Source organism: Solanum dulcamara, chromosome 10 (assembly GCF_947179165.1).
Source record: "Solanum dulcamara chromosome 10, daSolDulc1.2, whole genome shotgun sequence".
NCBI classification, from domain to species: domain Eukaryota; kingdom Viridiplantae; phylum Streptophyta; class Magnoliopsida; order Solanales; family Solanaceae; genus Solanum; species Solanum dulcamara.
Window position 1 is genome coordinate 73,685,502 of NC_077246.1, and position 21,011 is coordinate 73,706,512.

The 21,011-nt window shown below is 31.5% G+C and overlaps 2 protein-coding genes across 8 annotated transcripts; one reads left to right on the plus strand and one right to left on the minus strand.

Annotated features, from left to right (window-relative positions):
• Positions 1–394: 394 nt before the first annotated feature.
• LOC129870547 (uncharacterized) lies at positions 395–4,788 on the plus strand. Of its 7 annotated transcripts, none has more exons than XM_055945360.1 (3): positions 395–632; positions 2,253–2,440; positions 4,239–4,788. In XM_055945360.1, the coding sequence occupies exons 2-3, from the start codon at positions 2,410–2,412 to the stop codon at positions 4,583–4,585; spliced, it is 378 nt and encodes a 125-aa protein (XP_055801335.1). In that variant the 5' UTR covers positions 395–632; positions 2,253–2,409; the 3' UTR covers positions 4,586–4,788. The 7 variants fall into 7 exon arrangements, with proteins under 7 accessions (XP_055801335.1, XP_055801338.1, XP_055801337.1 ...); XM_055945363.1 differs by having other exon boundaries at positions 2,314–2,440; XM_055945362.1 differs by having other exon boundaries at positions 395–571.
• An 82-nt stretch (positions 4,789–4,870) lies between these two features.
• LOC129870546 (cytokinin dehydrogenase 1) lies at positions 4,871–7,770 on the minus strand. The gene is made up of 5 exons (XM_055945359.1): positions 6,940–7,770; positions 6,224–6,351; positions 5,847–6,107; positions 5,494–5,756; positions 4,871–5,408 (listed from the first exon to the last, which is right to left on the minus strand). Exons 1-5 carry the CDS (start codon positions 7,589–7,591, stop codon positions 5,081–5,083), a joined length of 1,632 nt encoding a protein of 543 aa, XP_055801334.1. The 5' UTR covers positions 7,592–7,770; the 3' UTR covers positions 4,871–5,080.
• Between the last annotated feature and the right edge of the window lie 13,241 nt (positions 7,771–21,011).

The following is a 21,011-nucleotide window of genomic DNA, read 5'->3' on the forward strand; positions in this document are numbered from 1 at the left end:
TTTTTGTTTTAGATTTCTCCCAGTTATTTGATATTAATATTTGAACTGTCTAATTTAAATCCGCATATTGCAAAATTAATTTTGATAAAAACGATTTCATAAGATTATTTTTCATTCTCTGAACCTCAACGCTCTCGTAAGATTCTTTTCATTTCCCGAGGTGAAACCTTAAACCTCTATTGGTAACATGTTGTAGGTTCATTTTTGGGGGCACTACATTACATTAAAAAAAAATTAAAAAAATTACTATATGTTATTTATATTTTATATAAATATAAATATAAAAAAAGTATCTAGATGATGAAAAAACACCAAAAACTTGGGCCAATCAAATCAAGATTGGGCCATTGGGCTCTTTTTTACCAACAATTTTTCCTAGAATTCCAATTTAAAAGTTGGCAGCATTCTAAAACGACAAAGATACGTGTTCTTTCTTCCTCTACTACACGTTTATTTTGTACTGTCAACTCCAGCATAATCAAAAAACACAAGAATCCTCATAACAGAGTGTAGCAGAATAGTTGATATTGCAGATGCCCTTTTGCTTATTCTCGTCATCTTAGTCAATCTTGTAACCCCTTTTAATCTCTAATTTAGAGGATACATTGAAGTTGTGTTTTGTTAATGAACAGGTGCATAAACATAGCCAAGATTGGATTTTTCTTGAAAAAGATTGGTTCTTTTTAGTGTTTGCTGCTTATTTTTGAGTATTTCACAGTGGATGTCTTGTTTTCTTGTGATGGTTCCAGCTAAGATTTTATTTTCTTCGATTTTAGTATTACCTGATGTTTCATTTGCTTTGATTATCTTATTATTTTGTTTGTCTTCTTTATTGTTTTCAGCATGGCTTCGTACTACTGTATTTGCTTTACATATGTTTTACCTGAGCCGAGAATCTATCAGAAATAACCTCTCTACCTTCACAAGATAAGGGTGCAGTTTGAACTATTGATTTACATAATTGGTAATAACCAATTAGGTTAATGACGAAACCTAGAAATCAATCACTGATTATTACTGATCCAAGGTTGTATACACACCACTCTCTTCAGACTCCACTTGTGGAATTACACTGGGTATGTTGTTGTTATGGATTCTAGCTAAGTTTTCACCTTCTCTTGCTAAAAAAAGATTAATTCTTGCAAATATTGCTTATTATATGCTTTTTCTCTTTTGGGTGGAGGAGGGATGAAGAGGAAGTTAGTGTTTTGAAATGACTGGACTTATTTTGAAAGATTCATAAATAAAAATGCAGTCTTTGAATGTGTAATAAATATGTATGTGTTGCTCTTTCTAGATGTATGCATGTATGTTAAGCAATGTAAAGAGGGTTAATAACAAAGTCAAGATGTCCATGATAGGCGGCTGAGTGGTTGAGGCATAGGAGTAACAACTTGAAGATTCTTTTGTTTGATTCCTAGCTAGTGGCGGAGACTGGATTTTCACTAAGGGGTTCAAGCTCAACATATACTATGTATACATAATCTTTTGTTTGACCTCATATGAACCCATTTCTTCCCTCCAGTTCCGCCCCTGGTCCTAGCTACAACACTCCGTATGATCCCATATGCTCTAGACTTCGTGTGCAGGTTTACCTGGCTGCACAGTAAATAAGTCGAGGCACACACGATTTAGTGCTAACACCACTAATCTTTTCCCCCAAAATGACAAAAAAAGACAGAGAAGTAGAAGGACATATTGACACAAAACTTTCTTAAAGGGCATTAGAAATTATATGAATTTTTCTAGGAGGTACAAGCAAGTTCTTGTTGAAAGGATTGGAGTGAATTGATTCCAACTTCTGAGTCGGAGTCAGGATTTGAAGCTTATATGTTCGAGATTTGAGACTAAAGTTATTGGGTTGTAAATTAATAATATGTATATATTCAATGAAATTTTAATACAAATACACGGTTTGAACCAAAACTACTAGGTTTGGCTGAATCCCTAACCGAAATGCTAGCTATTTTTTGTGTCTGTTAGTGACTGATGATACATGATTAGAAAGTTAAAGTTGACAAGACTGGTAACTAGTTCAAGAAATGACTGGAATTTGTATTGGTAGATTGCATGTTAGGTCTTCTATTTGTCTTGTTTGAGAGTGAAGAGAAAAAAAACACTAGTAATGGCATGCAGTAACAACAATCATTTGGTTTCAAAACTTGAGTCTTGATCTGACAAATTTGAGAAGTGTATTGCATCTTCTCTTCCTGATTTGCTTGGCTTTTTAGTATAGTTGTCTTATTTTGCAGTGAGTATTCATGGTTTCTTGTCCTTGGACAATAATAGATGCTGTTGCCGTTTTCTCTCAAGGGGTCGTGAGCTGGTGAAGATACTTGTTAGTGGAAATCTTAACTGGTGAAGATACTTGCTAGCGGAAATCTTAACTTCTGTTTTAATTTAGGCAGAATGGACCACAATACTCTTGGAGCTTCACAAGGTATTTCGACTTGTTATTAGATCTCCATTTCTGCCCATCGCGTACACCTGGTCTTCTAACAACATTTCTGTTTGTTCTGAAAACCATTAATTTATGCGTAGGTTTGTTGGTTTTTAAATTTCCAACAGATTATAGAATTATATGTGTCTTTTGGTGTCTGAAAGAGTTTAATTAGGGGTTTACATAAAGGTATATCATTGGAAGGAGCTAACCAAATAGTTTAAGGACGTATTATTCATCAGAAAATAGTAAAAGGATGTTGGTTCTCAAAATAATAGGGTGGGGAAGGATGTGGACATGTGGTGGTGGATTGTCGGAGCCCAAAAAATTGAATAGGCAAAATGACAAGAACTTGAACATTTTTTAAGCTTAAGTGGATAGATAATACTGTTGATAGACTGTGTGGAATTCATGGTTCAGGACTTGCTAAAAGTGAAGTGTACCAGATTTCTAGAGTAGGGTGATATCCTCAAAACACAGGAAGGCATTTCGATATTTTGCAAAAACTCCTCACTTTCTGAGAATAAAGTGCATCACCATAAAATTAAGGGTGAAAGGCTGTTGCAAAACATGCTGGCATCGCCGCATTGGGGTGATTATCCATAAGAGTAACTAACGTCCTCTGCTTAGCAAGGAGATGATGTATCCACTTGGTTAGGAAACTGACAAAATGTTCTCTTTAGGAAGAGTAAATAATCCCCTGCAGAAGTTAATAACTCCCCTCTTTCCCAATAGAAATATCATACTCGTTTCTCACTCTCTTTTTCGGTCAAGTTCTTTTCCTTAGTTAAGAAACAAGAGTTGATCAAGGCACACCATTGTAAGGGAGAAGAGGGATCCTGCTCGGTCTGTTGGGAATTCTTATCCCTAAATCAGTACTTGACCCTTAAGTTACTCGAAAATTCGTTACTCCTAAGTTCTGGAACGTATTATCCCAACAAGATGTCTCTGTCATTTGATCCATCAAAAAAGAACAAGATGTCTCTGTCATCTGATTTTCTTGTGGTTACTATTAATATATACTGAATTGACCCACTAGTGATATCTTGAACAAAAAATTATTTTTGAGAAGTTCCCCTGTTAGTAGTTGGATAAGATGTTATCTGAAGGCCAAAGTGAAGAATCTTAAGGCTATACCAACTGCCAAGTATATGCCTTAGCTACTGAAGCCAAGAGAAACAACATGGGCCCTAATTGGATCTATTTTAGAGCTTTCTACCAGGAAGATTTAAAGGTTTGGTAAATTCAATAAACGTTGTTCAAGCATTAGTAATTCTTTGTTGACTGGATGTCTCTGCTCAAATAAGAAAACTGGTAGATCACAATTCACATCCTTGATTTGTTATGTACTTAAAGATAGCAATTTCTTCTTTGATAGAAGGTTAAAGGTCAATACAGAAATTCAGAAAGGGGGGCGGGGGGGGCAAGAAGAAAATAAACTAGTTCCTTATATTGGGCTTAATAACATTTCTAGATGCCAATATTGAAGATATTAAACCTTATAAAAAAATAACCTTGAAGAAATAAGGATTTAGTGCATCCTAAATGTAGTATTTTGCCTTCTTTTTTTGCGAAGGAAGGAACAATAAAAAATGGGATCATTCTCTTTTGTCGAAGAAAGAGCTCTGATGCATTTTATCACAACTTCTGTATATCATCTTATCATGAATTTTCTCGCCGATAGAATATATTTGAGGTTTTCTCAAACTTAGCAATTTTCCAATTAGATGATAATAAATTGTATCTGATCTTAATCAATTCTGGGTGATGTCTTTCCCTTGACATGACACATCTTTAGCTGCAGCTAAGAGTGAAGGCATTGAGTCCTGTAGAAAAATGCAACAGGCTTCTGGGGAAGAGACATCTGAAGTGAATCAAGGTCAAGGTGGTAAAAACATTGCAGCTGATGTGGCCCCAGCACATGAGAAATCTCACGGCGATGTAAACATGGAGGCGGATATCACTATGGATGAAGTAATAAGAGCCGGAGGTCTAGGAGCAAGAGACGATTTAAATAGTGTTCTTCCTGTGGCAGCTGACACCACTGACTTTGAAGCTTCTATTCGTGATGCTTGGGACTATGAAGGGCAACGTGAAAGCATTACTCGACCAGGCCTTGGCTGGACAGAACCTGCAAAGAAATAGATCTATCCATGGTACAACTTAAGGTGGACTTCCAATGGCACTCTTAGACTCTCGGTTCTGCTCCTGTTGATTGAACATTCCCTTATGTGTCTTATGGTTCTTCAAGAAATAAATCCTATCCCCATGTATGAAATTAATTATAACCTCGATGGATCTTTTTAGCGACGTGCGTACTTGTCAATCTATTGTTTCTCCTTTCTGTGCTTTCCTGTTTAATGTATCTTGTTGTGTTGGAGATTGGAATTCCATATTAAAATCCATTACGCAAAATGAAAATGTCAACCGTGAGTGGAATCTTACTGAATCTTTAATCAAATCCCCTAAGCACAAGCATCAGAGTCGCTGCCAGTTTTCAGGTATTCAATGTACAAAGATATTCTTTCTGAAAAAGAATGCTACAATGCTTCAACTTTGTTATATGTGTACGTTGTGGAGCATTATAACCATAGATCTATGTAAAAAACTCTATATAGCTATTTAATTTATCGGAAGAAGTTATTGTTGTTGAAGGAGTGATGCTCTTTCAAAAATTCTGTGTCCAGGAGCTAGGATAGCCAAAGGGTCGTAAGTGGATTTCCTCCTAGCAAATGTTTCCCATCGAGGGCCAAAGTGAACTTTCCACTCTTCCTGTGTTGTGTAATGTGGCAAATACTGTTTCATTCCAATATGTGTTTTTTCGCAAAAGTTCAGTATCTTCTTGTTCTTATTTAGAATATGTTCTAGTCCATCCTTTCCTGTTGAAGATGGCATGGCAGAAGATAGAAATGCTATTAAATACATGACATCTTCTTCAGGTGTAACCATTGATGTTCCTTTTATCCACCTGCAACACAAAGTGATCATGGTTCATGTTAGGAAAATGCATACATTCTGTAAGAAGATTATTTGAGTGATAATGATTTCCATACTTTGATTTGTTAACTGGGTAGATGAGGATAGGACCATGGCTAGTGTCAGTAAGAATCTTCCCAAAAACTTCTTGTGCAAAGTCATGAATCGTGCTCTTTGGAATTAAAAGGTTTAGCCATGGATGAGGGACATCCCATAATCCTTTCTCTTGGAGTTTCACCTCGGATACGTGGACTCTGTCGAGGAATTCCACGTAGGAGACTTCTGATTGGAACAGCGTGGATTCTATATAATTCAACTTAGATAAGAGGACATCAATATTCTGTAGTATTAAGAAAACAACAGTCAAGATGTTGACATTTTTATCAAAAGCTAGAAGCTTTAATTAACTTGACTTTAGAAAATATCTTACCTGATCAGTACTAGTTGTCTCTTCTGGATTGAAGTATTTGGCAACTTCTAGGCAGTAGAGAACTTTTCCTTCAGAACTGAACTTTCTGGCTAGAAGTGGATCTTTAGGATTGAAAGTAGACCTCCAGTTGTTCAGCAATCCTGTTCTATTGATAATGGCAAATCCTTCTACATAGTCAAAAGAATCCTTTGATGATATCAAATGTTCTTGATCATTGGAAAATGTTGAGAAATCTGAATACAGCACTCTGATCCACTTTACCTGTTAACAATTGGATTTTAGTAGAAATTACTGGCTTGTTCCCCCCTTTTCTACCTCCTTAAATCTTGTTTCGATTAACGTTAACTTATTTGATATTTGGAGTTGGAAAAAGTTACCTTTTTAGGTGCTGGTTGAAGAGCAATCCTAGCCCTTGTGATGATACCAAACTGGCCTAGTCCTCCTAGTACACCATAGAACAGGTCAGCATTCTGCTCCTCTGAACAAGTAATCACCTCTCCTTTACCTGCTAAAAAAATGTTAACCTCCAACAATACAAAACGATCCAAGATCAAATCTCAGTATGGACAAAAGACAATAGGTGATTTCTTCCCATCTGTCCTATCCTTGGTTGGACAAAGTTACTTCGTACTTGTTGATGGTTGGAGGTGATAGGTATCCCATAGAATTAGTTGAGGTGTGTGAAAGCTGGCTCGGACACCACAATTATTAAAAACTACGATCCAACTTCCATAAATGGAGGGATGTGATTTTTCCACAATATTTATAGTTAAGTATCCAAAAGTTAGAAAAAGAAGAAGGTGAAGACTTGTTGTAACAGAATTGCCTTCTGTTATTGACTTTGTGGAGTCCAAGTCCACAATGTAATCTCTTTTTTACTAATTAACTATATGACTTCTCAGTGCTGATTGGTACTCCTATTGAATAAAATAGAAAAAATGGGAAGACTAAAGGGGGCGTTCGGCCATGAAAATTGTGAGTATTTAAAAAATGTAGTTTTTGTTTTCAAAGTGAAAAATGATATCAATTTCAGGGCCAAACACCGCCCCCCTGAACTTGCCCTGAATAATAGGCTTGCTGTGCATGAACATACCAGTGACAACTTCAAGTTGGTAGACATTATTGATCTGAGGTCCATGTTTGAATGCTTGCCCACTGATTCCGGCATTTGACAAAGTACCTCCAACTGTAAGGTGAAGATAATCAGTCCATGATTTTGGTGTTAATCCAAGTTCAAGACTTTCATGCAGGATGTTTATCCAAAGTTCTCCAGCAGAGACATCAACAAAAGGCAGTTCCCCTGCATGGTGGAAATGCATCGCTGGTGCTCGAAGTGATTCCATGCTGATCACTACTCCCTGGTAAGCTTGAGCTTGTCCTTCTAGAGAGTGACCATGTCCTCTTGCTGCCACAGTTATGTCTGTTGTTGTTCCCATGTCAAATATATGTTTTACAGTGGATGATATGTCTGAAACCGATTTCGGGTACAGAACAGCTGATGGAAGGAAGTGATATCTGTTGCCAAAATCCTTTGCTACATGATCAATATTCTTGAAACTAAAGTACCCTTCAATCTTTAACTGTTTCAGTGATGACTGAATCACTGAGAAACTTGAAGGGGTGACAAAAAGTTGGTCACAACAGAGGTTACTTCTGTTGATTGAGCAAAGGCCTAATATGAATACAAGAAACCTTAGAAGCATATTATTATGTTTAAAGAAGAAATGAGTTGGTGATGACTTCATTCTTTCTTAAAAGTGGTTGTTGACACAAAGTTTCTTGAAAATAAGGGGTGTAGAATGGCCTCAAGAAAATTAAGGTTGGTCAAGAGAATATATAAAGGGGAGAATTTGTAAGTGTCACTATCAATTGGCACTAATTAAGTGGTCTATTGGACTGCATGTGAGGACTATATAACTTGAAAGTGGATGTTAATTTATGGAAAAATATTGAAAATTTTGATTTTGGATTCAGATTGTTTTAGTTTGAAGTAGAAAAAATTTCACCTGTCACTTGGTACTTCACTACTGTTCTTCCAACTACCACCATATCATTTTTTTTTAACATGTCTTATTTGCTATTTTGAGCAAATTTTATCTGCAGAATCTGGTATTCTACACCAACTATTTATTCAAAGTGTTCATTTTTGGTGAAACAATGTCACCAAATTTCTTTATTTAAAGCCATTCTATATGAAGGTGATATGTACTACTATTATATTTTTGCAACCTTTTCAGTGTATCTTAATCTTGTTTCGTCTATTTTCCGTTACTATTTATTGTTGGTATAATACATAAACAAACACTCAAACTTAGCCTCAGCCGGCAAGTAAGCATTCCAACTTTGTGTATGCACATCTAAATACCTCAACTCGTCTTCACTGTATCAACTAAAGACTCCAACTTACAAAATGATCAACTAAACACCTTTAAAATTTATGTGCCACGTTAGTGTCCGGTGTCCACTAGATATAGTGGGATGAATTGGAGTTTTTAGTTGTCAGTTGAGACCAATTTGAAGTGTCACGATGTGCACTTTCAAAGTTGGAGTGCTTACTTGTCAGCTTATGCCAAGTAGGGGTGTACATGGACCGGGTTGGTTCGAATTTTTTACAAATCAAATCAAACCATTTGTGTCGGGTTATTAAATCTATAAACCAAACCAAACCAATAAAAGTCGGATTTTTTGATATCAATTTTTCTCGGATTTTTCGGATTTTTTCGGGTTTCTCGGATTTTTCATAGTATCTAATAAAAAGCACAGAGCAGTGCTTCTTAAAAAGAGTTTTAGTACAAAATATCAACATATAAGATGGAGGCAGAATACTTTTTGAAGTTTTAACTTTATAATATAACTTTATAAGATGATCTTTTTTTGTATATTATTTAGATGAGCTTCTCAAGTTCAAATCTAAATGTAAGAAAGAAAATAAAAATTATAAAAAATTTTAAAAAAATATTTATAAATTACATTTTAATAAATATTTTTATGTATAACATAATTTAAAAGTAGTATATCTATAATCGGATCGGTTTGGGTTTGATTTGACTTTTTTTAGTTAAAAACAAACCAATCCTATAATGGTCGGATTTTTTTTTCAAACACCAAACCAAGTCAAACCAAACCACTAGTCGGGTTTTTTTTCCGGTTTGGTTCGATTTGTCGGTTTGGTGTGGTTTATCGGTTTGTCCTGTACAGCCCTAATGCCAAGTTTGAGTGTTTGTTTATGTATTATGCCTGTATTAGTCCTTGTATTTTGATTATCTTATTATTTTGTTGTAGTTACTATTCCTTTTGTCAGGATGCTTAGTTTTGTATTTTGTTTTGATTTCTTCACTCATGTTACTTTCTTGAGACGTTGAGGGTCTATCGGAAATAACATCTGATAGGGTAAGTTTGCGTACAAATTATCTTTATCAAATCCACTTACGAGATTATGCTGTATATAGTGCAAGATTATACTGTATATAGTGTTGTTGTATTCAGTGTGTCCTAATATAAAAATTATATATTATGGCTGGCTGGCTGCACAAACAATTTACTCAATTCTCTCTGTTATAGTGGATGCCCTTTAAGCTTTACTAGGTCCACAAATTTTATCTTCCCCAATGGGTAAGAGGCTTTAAGAGGATATTTAATCCACGCGGGATTGAATGCATGTGTGTTTCTCTGTCTGTCTACCAGATCACATTCCAACTTGGATTTGACATATATATATATACCGACGGCTATCATATAGTTGGTATATTTTAATATGTTATAGTAGGTAATATAAATATATATATATATATATACACCGACAGCTATCATATAGTTGGTATATTTTAATATGTTATAGCAGGTAATTTAACTTTTCAAAAAAGTTGTCGGAGTGTTTGTCGCCTTATCCGAAAATAGTATGTAATCGAAGGATTCGATATTAGTACGACAACTTTTTTGAGAAGTCCGTAACTAATATTTCACAATTAATATTTCACGAAGTCTTGTAGTTATTTTTTAGATGACCTGGTTGTGTATGGTCTTGGTATATAAAAGTTAGATCCCTTTATGATAATCATCTTATATAATAATATTTCACTATAACAATCGAGTTCTTTTTGGAACCGATTGTCATGTTATGTTATATTATAGGTATAATACATGAACAAACACTCAAATTAATTGGGAAGTAAGCACTTCACAACTTTGAGAGTGCTTATTTAGATACCTCATTTTGATTTCAACTAGCAATTAAACACTCCAACTTGTCCCTATTATGTCTTGTGGACACTCAACGCTGACGTGACATATAAATTTTAAAGGTGTCTAGAAGATTATCTTGTAAGTTGGAGTGTTTTATTGTTAATTGAGGTTAAGGTATCTATTTATGTATTATGTTTATATTATAAGTTTTCTAAAACTATCATAAAATATTTGAACAAATAATAGAAAGAGGTTTGACTGTTAGAAGTCTTGTCAACCTCTACATAGGATCTACATCTACTAATAGTGTCAGGTATCTGTTTGATGGATTTTAGTTCTTGATGGAGAGGGTGTGGAGAAGCCAAGGGGAGGCCCCTACTAAGTTACTTGTTGTTAGGTCTTATTAGTATGGGGCTGAGTTGAAAAAAAAGACTTATCAAGCTTAGTGGTGGTCCTGAGCTTGCCACTTTAGAAAATTTGGTACATTATTATAATATTCTTTGATGAAATATATAATTGGATAAATTTTCATGTGAAAGAAAAGGGATATTTGGAGCTGAAATAATAATAATATTTGATGTGATCTTATAAGTTTAAACCTATCTTATAGAGAGAGATTGTTTCCAAAATAGTTGAATAGAGAGTTCAACAGATATTTGGAGTAAAAAAATTATGTGAATTAGTTATTTTTTGAATGAAAGTTGTGAGGGGAAAAATACTTAATGGATTAGGGGAGAGTTTGGTAGGGTGAAACTATTTTTTAGATATTATATTCGATTGATCAAAAATTTTGAAATCGGAGAAACGAGTTAATTAAAAATTAGGAGGATTGACTTTCTTGATGGAATATTTTTAAATGTTACATTTTACTTCTTCCGTTCCTCTAACACAATCCATTCTTGTAGTCCTCAACCTCCAACATCGATTGAGACTCCCTCCACAGTTCTAATAAAATCTCTACGTACTTGTTCAGGACAAGTGAGATTTTCTCTCTGCGTGCTTCCGCCTACACACCCTTATCCCTCCTTCACCTTTCATAATATTTATCTAGATGGTATATAAACACTTTTAGACAATAAATTTTATTTTCTAAACAAACAACATAAAATAAATAAATAAATAAATAAATTACTTATTTTTGAGAAAAACATTTTCCTTTTACAAAATACATCCCATGACTCAAAGTTAAAAGGACAAAAAGAACATATATCCAATAAAAAAAAAAGAAATAAACTAAAGGGGCTTATAAGTTTGGCAACTTTTTGCTGCCAAAACAACTATTATATGGTCTTTAAATAAGTAACAATTCTCTATTTGCTGTTTTCTTCATGAAGTTACTGCGTTTAAAGACTATACTTGTTTTGGCAATTTCATCGTGAGTGTTCAGTATTCATATTGAAATTTCGATTAATTCGAATTCATATTGTATAAGATTTATTGAAAAGGAAAGTGCTTCCTCATAGATATTGAATAGGGAAAACACACAAAAAAAGAAGCTAATTAAGTAATCAACTCAATATTCTTTTTCTTAAAATGTTCTTTGAGTTGCTTTCTTGTTGTTTTTTTTGTGCCAAACAAATTACTATTCTGGAAATTATTACCCCATTTCCTTTTGTTTCTTCACCTTCCAAAAATGAATCATAATGTATGTCCAGTGCCTCTTCCATCCATTTATGTACTAAGAACTATACAGTATATAAGTATTTTAATATTGTGCATATTTGTGAAGATACATTAATTAATTACTTCCATCAGTGTGTGTTTACTATGTGTGTTAATGCTCAAATAAAATCACTCTATTTAAGTTGCCACTAAAGGTGTATTTGTAGTGATTTAATAAGATTGCCACAAATAATTATACTTGTACTGGTGACTTATATAGTCGTCACTAAAGTATCATTTTAGTGACGACTACATAAAAAAAGTAAGAATATTTATGGCGATTTAACAAGATTGCTACAAAAAGTTATAATGGTGACCGTTGTTCTTACAAGTTATCAACAGAAAGTATTATTTTAGCGACGATTATACACAAAATGTAAGGATAATTCATGTTGACTCAATAAGATTGCCACAAAAAGCTATTGTAACTATAGTGGCCGATGACCCTTGTAGGTGTCATTGTCGTCACAAAAAATATCATTTTAGTGATGACATTTTGAGGTGACTGCTATACACAATAACGCAAAAAGTAAGGATATTCGTGGCGATTCAATAAGATTGTCACAAAAGCTGTAGTTATAATAGTCGGTAACCCTAGTAATCGCCATAGATGTCACATAACATATCATTTTAGTGACAACTATATGCAAAGAGTAAAGAAGGCGACTCAATAAGATCACATTAAAAAAAATGATATTTAAGCAGTGACCCTTATAAGCGTCATAGAAAATATCATTTCACTATCGATTATATGCAAAAAAGTGATCTTATGTAACATATCATTGTAGAGTAAGGAAGGTGACTCAATAAGATCACAACAAAAAAGCTATAGTTTTAGTGGTAACCCTTGTAGTCAGCATATAGTGATAAAAAAGTAAGGATATTTGTGGCGACTCAATAATATTGCCACAAAAGACTAAAGTTATAATAATAGTGGCCTATGACTCTTCTAGTGTGACTACGTTATATAAAGTATCATTTTAGTGACGACTATATAAAAAAAGGTAAGAGATATCCGTGTGTGCATAATTTTTCAAAGGGAGCCATTGACACCTAAACCAGAGTTAGGCAGTGATAAAGTACTTTTTACATACCCTTAAATATAGTGTCATCAGCCACTAAATTTAAAATCCTTGTCATTTAATGGGCCAAAGGTTTTGGTCTAGTGGTGAGGATACATCATTAAATGTGATGTATTGATTAGACGTACGTCTCTTATTTGAAAAAAAAATCAAATAGAAAGGGTATTGAAGGGATCCCTTATTCACTGAATTTCAAATCATACGTCATTAATTATTGAATTCAGGAATTATCAGTATTGGTCAAATTTGTTCCTATCTAATGGAATTATCGAGGAGAATCGCTTTTGCTAAAACTCAAGTAGTCTATCGGAGGAAAATCAATGAAGACGATAATAAATACATAATTAGTTGACCTCAATAAGTTTAGGATCATTATAACATTAAATCGTCCAATTTAGAGCTGGTTTTCAGTGTTTGATTATTTATTTACAAAAAAGATTTCAGAGATTTTCGTTTTCACGTCTCTCTAAAATTGCACGTAAATAACCTTAGTTATACTCAATGATCAGGGACTTTCGAGCACACTAGGGTTTTTTTTTTATTATTGATCCTCAGAAATTTACAAATTGCTAGTGTTTCACATAGGTAACATTTTTCAGACACAAAGTTTATAGTGCTCATGAATTACATTAAGCTACAAGTATGAATAAACAAGATCAATGCCCCTCCTACCCTAAAAAGAAAGAAAAAAAGAGAAAGGTTCCTTTTTGTGTAGGGTGTGGGGGTGGCTAGGAGGGAATATTATACTATATAGTGGTTATCAATTATCATAGCCAACTAAGAGAATTTATTTTTTAAAAAAATATTTATGTTGCTAGACATTGTAATGCACCTTGTGATGTTGATCCTCTAATTGCTTGAGTGTAAGAAGACAAAAATGACAAAAAAAGATTATGTCCATCATAACAATCACATTAATCAATAACATATACAAATTATGTTACTTGACTATAGTCTAATGATGTTGTAAAATACCTAAGCAACTAAGAGATTTTGTAATTATGAGCCTAGTTACATCATGTTACAAAACAAAAGAAGATTTATGATGTACTAATGGCACATTATAATTTGATTTGGTTAATCCAACAATAGGGTTACTAAAACAAACTTTGAGTGAAAAAATAAACTCCTAAGTAATTTTAATAGTAATTTGTTGTAATTTGAAGAAACTTCTTTTTAACACATTTAAAGGACAGAATCTTGAAATAGTATGAGGTTATTATTATGTCTCTTGCTAGAAGGAAAGGATCATTATTATGGTGTTGGGAAATATTATTTGCTTATTTTAAACCATAGAGAAAAGTCAATGAACCTTTTAGTTAAATCAAAGATCGTGGTGAGAAGAATATGATCGATTCCTCTATTTTTTTTCTTCAGAAATTTTGATTTTGAATGTTGAATATGAAAAAGAGATAATACATAAATATATGCTCAAATTTGAATTTAGCTGACAAATAATTAAGTACTCAAAGATCTCGTTGATACATTATACCTATGAAAAAAAGTCCTAATAGCAAGAATTCGTCCTCTAATGAGCCTTTCATACGAATATCAAATCCCAACGAAAATCAAAAAACATATTATGAGCATTGTCATGTTGTCACAATGAGTCAGAAAGCAAAAACATTTCATATGTGACAACCAAAAAGGATCTGCAAAAGCTAAAAGACTGGTCAAGAATAATAGATATTGTCTATGAAGTCCTAGATCCCAGCATGATTCTCACTGCAAATGATTTTGTTATGTGGATTATTTAAGTCATTTGCAGCCTTTTCCTCTTATAAAACAAATCACAATTTTTCCCTTCAAAGAACTTTTCGTGTGCATTAACTATTGGTAGATGAGAAAAAGGTTCAATATTTTTTTACTTATCTACCATTCAAATTACCTTGCCATGTATATATACACATCGTATTGTTAGTAAATTGCCAAGTATATATACCTTCAGTAGTAGTGGAGTCGGGATTTTAAATAAAAAATTCAAAATCTGAATAAATAGACACATGAATTAGTCAAAGAGGGTTCAACATCTACTTTATATATATAAAAAGTTATTTTAATCATATATAAATGGTATAATTTTCTATCGAAAGAGGTTCGAATGAACTCCCTAGCCACAATAGGTTAACAATATATATACAAATACTACTACTAAATTTCATACGAGCCTAAAATCTAGCCTCAATTAGTAGCTATTACGTATATGAAACTTTTTCTTCTATTGTGCTTTTATCTTTAGCTAAGTCTGTATTGGTACTAAACAATTACAAGTCGGAATCACCCCTCAACTTTTAACTATGATTTAAGATTGCCCTCGAGTTGGAGTTTCGTTAGAGAATGGATTAGGCTGAAAGTGTAACGAAGAATAAAATTTCTCAATTTCAAACAAATACATAGGCAAATTTGACATTTTTAATAAATAGAGTTTGGAGTTTGGTCCGTATTTGGTAGAAATTGAACTAGTAATCCCTTTCACACACATTTTCAAATTAATTAGGTCAACTATTAAAGTTGCGTACACACTATTCTATCTAGATTTTATACTTGAAATTATATTGAATATGTTATTATTACTTGTATTCGATATCTCTGAAATTTACTATTTAGCTTAACAAACTCGAATATATGCATGCCAAATTGGGCCATAAAGGGTCACACTACAACAAAAGAGATTAGGTGGTAATAAATATTTCTTTTATCATTTAACAACAATTGAGTTAATGTCATTGTATTCAAAGTCGCTAAAGCTTAACGACATTTATATAAATTGCAGATTATAAATATTCATATTTATTATTGCTGTTAAATATAACATAACAATAATTATATGAATATTGTTAGCAACTAGCTTAAGTTAAAATCATACTTGAAATAATTAAATATTATAGAAGATACTAATTTAGGCAATTTTTGTATTCTGTTAATAACCAAGTTATTCCATTCATACTTTAATTGGAATAAAATATTTTCCTATAGACAACATCATTGCATCTTTTTTTAATCACCATTTGTTAATTAAGAACCCTACTTTATTTTTTTAATTTTTTTTTCCTTTTTAAGATATTCTTGTTTGATTTTGTCTAATATATACTTCTCAAATGAACCCCACATGCAAAATCTTGAGAAACATTCCAATTGAAACAAAATCCTTAATTCATTATTTTAGTTGTTAATAAAATAGTATTAATTATGAAACACATAATAAATTATAACTTTTTTTAATCATGATTCCAACAGCTAGAAAGGTAAAAAAAAACCATTCTAATATTATTTTTATAATGAATAATGGAGAATTATATTATTGCATATGCTCATGAAAAGGAGACAACCAAGTTGAAAAAAAGACTAAGTTAGGCATGTAGTATAAAATTAATTATGTATAAAAGAAAAGGATATATATCTTTGTAACTTTTTGATTGGCTGTTGGGGGTGGAGAGACATCGAATAGGAAAGCGCCACATCATACGAATTAATTTTAATTTCATTTAGTAAAAAGAACTTATAGAATTATGTAACTTTTTTTTTATTGGCTCTTGGCGTTGGAGAGACATTCAGTAGGAAAGTAACACATCATACGAGTTAATTTTAATTTTATGTAAAAAAAAAAACATATAGAATTATGTAACTTTTTTCTATTGAAGGGGATGGAGAGACATTGAATGGGGAAACGACACATCATATGAGTTATTTTTGTTACCCTTTTTTAGGAGCTTTCCTTTTCTTTTTTTTACTTTTTTGGTGATTCGAATTCATAACTTTAGAGTTGAAAGTGATTGATGCATATACCATTCGAGCAACTCCTCTTGTCCACATCATATACGAGTTAATTTTAATTTCATGTAAAAAAAAAGTGGAATTATGCGCAATAGTAGCTTTTTTGATTGAGTGTTGAAGGTGAAGAGAAAACGATATTTTAATTTCATGTAAAAAAAAAGTAGAATAATGCACAACAACCTTTTTGATTGGCTGTTGGGGTGGAGACATCAAATAGAGAATCAACACATCATAGGGGTTAATGGAAAAAATTACTTGATTGAGTTGATTGAGTGCTTTTTAAAAATTAATTACTGATTTTAGTGATATTTTTTATTTATTATCATTTATAGCAATACATAGCAATATTATGATAAATCTATACTTGTATTAAAAGTGAATTATGCATACAATATAAATGTATTATAAATATTTTAAAATATATATTATGTTTGTGTAGTAAGAAACTAACATAATGTATTATAAGTCTATTAAAATATGTGATAAATGTATTATCCATCTATAAAACTTGTATTGTATATGTTTTATAAATAGTTCTCTGCAATATGTATTAAAACTGTATTATAAATGTATTATAAGTGTTCAATGAAATTATTTTTTTATTGTTATAGATGGTAAATATTTTTTTAATATTATATATTTATGTAAGTTTCCCATTTTTATGTCATACTCTTTTTATTTCACTCAATATAATAGCGTTTTGATCAAATATATTACACAAAATTTAAGAGAAATAATTTTAGCGTCGCCTATAATAAGTGCATTTTTAGAATATACGTGCAATCTTAAATACGTTATGATATTTCTTTCACTACAAACACATTTCACTACTAAAATAAAAAAAAATAAAGAGTTTTCGTATATAAAATAATGTTATTTTTTTAATAAATTAAAAGAAATAAGTATCACATAATGAAAATTACAACAATCTTTGTCAGTTTATTTTTTATATGCGAAAATGATTCCTAAGGACACTAATTAAGTGTGATACTGTGTCTTGTCTCCAGGAGAGTAGTCATATTGTACTTGTCAATTTCAGTCTTTCAAATAATAGAAAGTTATAAAGTAAAAAATATAACAAGATTCTTTTGAGGTAAAAAAAAAAAATCAATGAAAAGATAGGGGTCAAAAAAAGTTTCATATAACCCTAGCTAAAAGATTATATAGGAAAAATCCTGTTTTATCCTTATCTTGTTCCCCATCTTATTTACATTCTGTTCTAGTCTTGTCTATTTGTCCCTTTTCCCTATACTTTATTTATTTACTTAATTTAATTTCTAAAGGTGACCTAGATCTCTCTATTCAAATGTTGATGGTGTCAACATTTTGTGCTTCAATTTTTATTTTTATCTTTTTCCTTATTGTTCTTCTTTTTCTTTATAAAGCAATATTATGATTCAATTTTGGTATTGTTGTAGTGAACTAACTTCAAATAAAATTCATTGAAAGTTTGTATTTCAGACTGCAACTCATCTGCATGAAGCCTGAATAATTAGTAATCGATTTGTGCTCAAGATTTTCTATCCTAAATTAAGAAATTCGACGACTTGTGCTCAGAAATGAATTCAAACCACTGCTTCTCCTTGTTATAGATGATCCATTATCCCTAGAGACGGGGTGGTGCCATATTGTGGCTAGGAGGTTCATTCGAACCTCTTTCTCAACGAAAAATTATATTATTTATATATGATTAAAGTAAATTTTTATATATAAATAGTGGATGTCGAACCCCCTTCGATTAGTTCGTGTGTCTACTTCTTTAAATTTTGAACTCCCTTATTAAACGCCACTGCCTAAAGATACTTGATGTTTGACTTAATTAATAAAATAAATATATTTAGTCATTATTTGCCTTATATCTTAATATGTTGATAATTTTTAGGGTGCGTATTTCAGTTAAAATACCTGAAAGTAACAAAATCAATATATACCTGAATCTTGCCATTGCACATATATATGCTAGACATGAATGAATTACTCTTATTAAAAAGGTGCAATCAAAATATTATTGACTTTTATGCAACACTATAATTTATAAAAGAGATATTTTGGACTTTTCAAAATGTTACATAGTTTCATCATTAGTACCAATTATGTTTAAAATATTAGTTGCATTTTTGGACCAAAATCAAAGAATCTCACTTGTCTATTTAGGATTTTGCATTTGAATTAGGAGCACTTATTTTGGTCAATACTTACTTTGAGGTTCCTTTCATTATTTTTCAATTATTTCCATTTGAAATTTGTTAGCTCAATACATACAATAATGCATTTAATTAATTGATTGTGGAATAATTGTTGAGATGACATAAAATTGCATGATCAATTGGTTTCAAGGGCATAATGAATTCAGAATTTTTGCTAAGAGCGTTTAAGAATGTACATGTAACACGATATATATATATATATATATATATATATAATTGACCACCATTCCGTTGCTTTAGGTGAAAGACAAGGCAGATCTAAGTTTAGGTAATTAAAGAGGTTTAGTTTTAAATTTCTTTTGCCATTTTTTTTGTTTTTTGATATTATAATCAGAATTTCCGACTTTGCGATTGCGATTAAAAATTGAATGAATTTGTGACTCAAAAAAACTAAAAGTAGTGTGTAATGTGATTATTATTATTGGATTTCGTCTAATATTAATGGAGGTCATAGTCATATTTTAGGTTCATGTAATCTGAAATACTTGGACAATATATACATCCTCCACCAAATTTTTAAAAAGTTTAAGGAATGAATAACCTCTTAAAGAATATGTGATAGAACTATGTATAATAGACCTTTGATGTCTGATTTTTTTTTAAATCCCGCATATATCGAAAGTTTAATGTATCAGGCTACGCTTTAATTTTTAATCAAGAAAAAAGGTTTTGCCACAAACTATCGACAAACAACATTGTTTGATGTTATAATAATTAGCTTATTGTTAAATAATTTCCATTAAAAAATATGATGCTACAAAAGTCAGATGCACTAAATTTATTATATATAGGGTTTAGGAAAAAGTCAGATCATATTAAATTTATTATATGTAATTTTATTTTACATTTTTATGAAGAGACTTTTTTCGCGACTTGAACCCGTCCCACGCAACGTCAAACTTTTACCATTATATCAATGCTTCTATTCATATACCAAAAACCCAAGATAGATTAGAAGGCAGTCACTATATGCGGGGTCAAAGAAGGGCCAGACTATATTAAGTGATTCATAGTCTTATCATATCTTTTTATAAGAGATTGTTTTATAGCTTAATCCCATGTTTTTCTAATCATACGATGAAAACTCTTACCATTATGCCAAGTAATGCTATCCTTAGGATAAAAAAAACCTAGCTTGGTAGGTTAACATGCAAATTAAAGGAGGATAAGATATACTATATCTCTTGATTGGTATATGAAAATGACCATCAATTATTCATCACACACATTTTTCATGTGCTTCTAACTTGGAACCATCATTCAAAACAAATTAAGCAAAACAAAACAAAGATAAAAAATTCTAATAAGTATTAGTTTATTTTTAACTAGAGTTCTCGAGGTTGAACCCTACTTATGAAATCGTCTTTGATCACTCGGAGACTTTCTAGCGTAAATATAAATTAATTGGACCCCAAAGCAAATATCAAACACCGAAAAAAAATCAAAAAAAGAAATATAGTACATTATTTATTTTAGCAAATGTTAAGTTTTTTAAAAATTATATGGAGATAAATCTAGAAAAGAGAAAAGAAAGATATGTTTCAACTCAAAGATATGGAGAAAAGAAAGCGATCACTTCTTTTGGTTTATGAATGATAGACACTTTTTATCTTCACGTGGTAGCTATATTGTGTTCTTTTTTTGGGTAAATAAAATGATTTTAGGGAATGATTTTATTACCAAAGTTTAGCTTTTTACATATATATATATAATTCTGACAACGGATTTCCTAACAAGTCTTACGAGAAGCTTTAGGACCTCTGAATAATTATTTAAACAACGAGTTATATTTACGTACCATTCAGCAAGAATACAACTAAGGTCAACTTACACACACAAAAAAATATAGTTTACTCAAACACTATCTTTCAATTTTTCATATGGAGAAGGAGCGTTGTTTGATTATTATTTTTTCGTTATATTAAAATGTGTAACAATTTTACCGGAAGATTTTAAATGACACATATATATACGGATTGGTTAGGGAAATACAATTAAATGGGTAAAAAGTTGTCCTGGAAAAGTCAAAGCTAGCTTCAATATGAGCATTGTCTTCTTTTTTTTTTCCTTTTTCTTTTTAAGTTCTACCTTTAGCCTAATTTAGTTAAAAAGGTTTGTAGAAATAATAAGTAATAACAGTTCAATTAAAATGAAAATAAAATTAGTATAAGATGTTTTAAATGACATCTAGATTATTCTTTTTTCTTTTTGTTATTTTATAAATCATGTTCAACATCGATATCGAATTGAAAATGAAT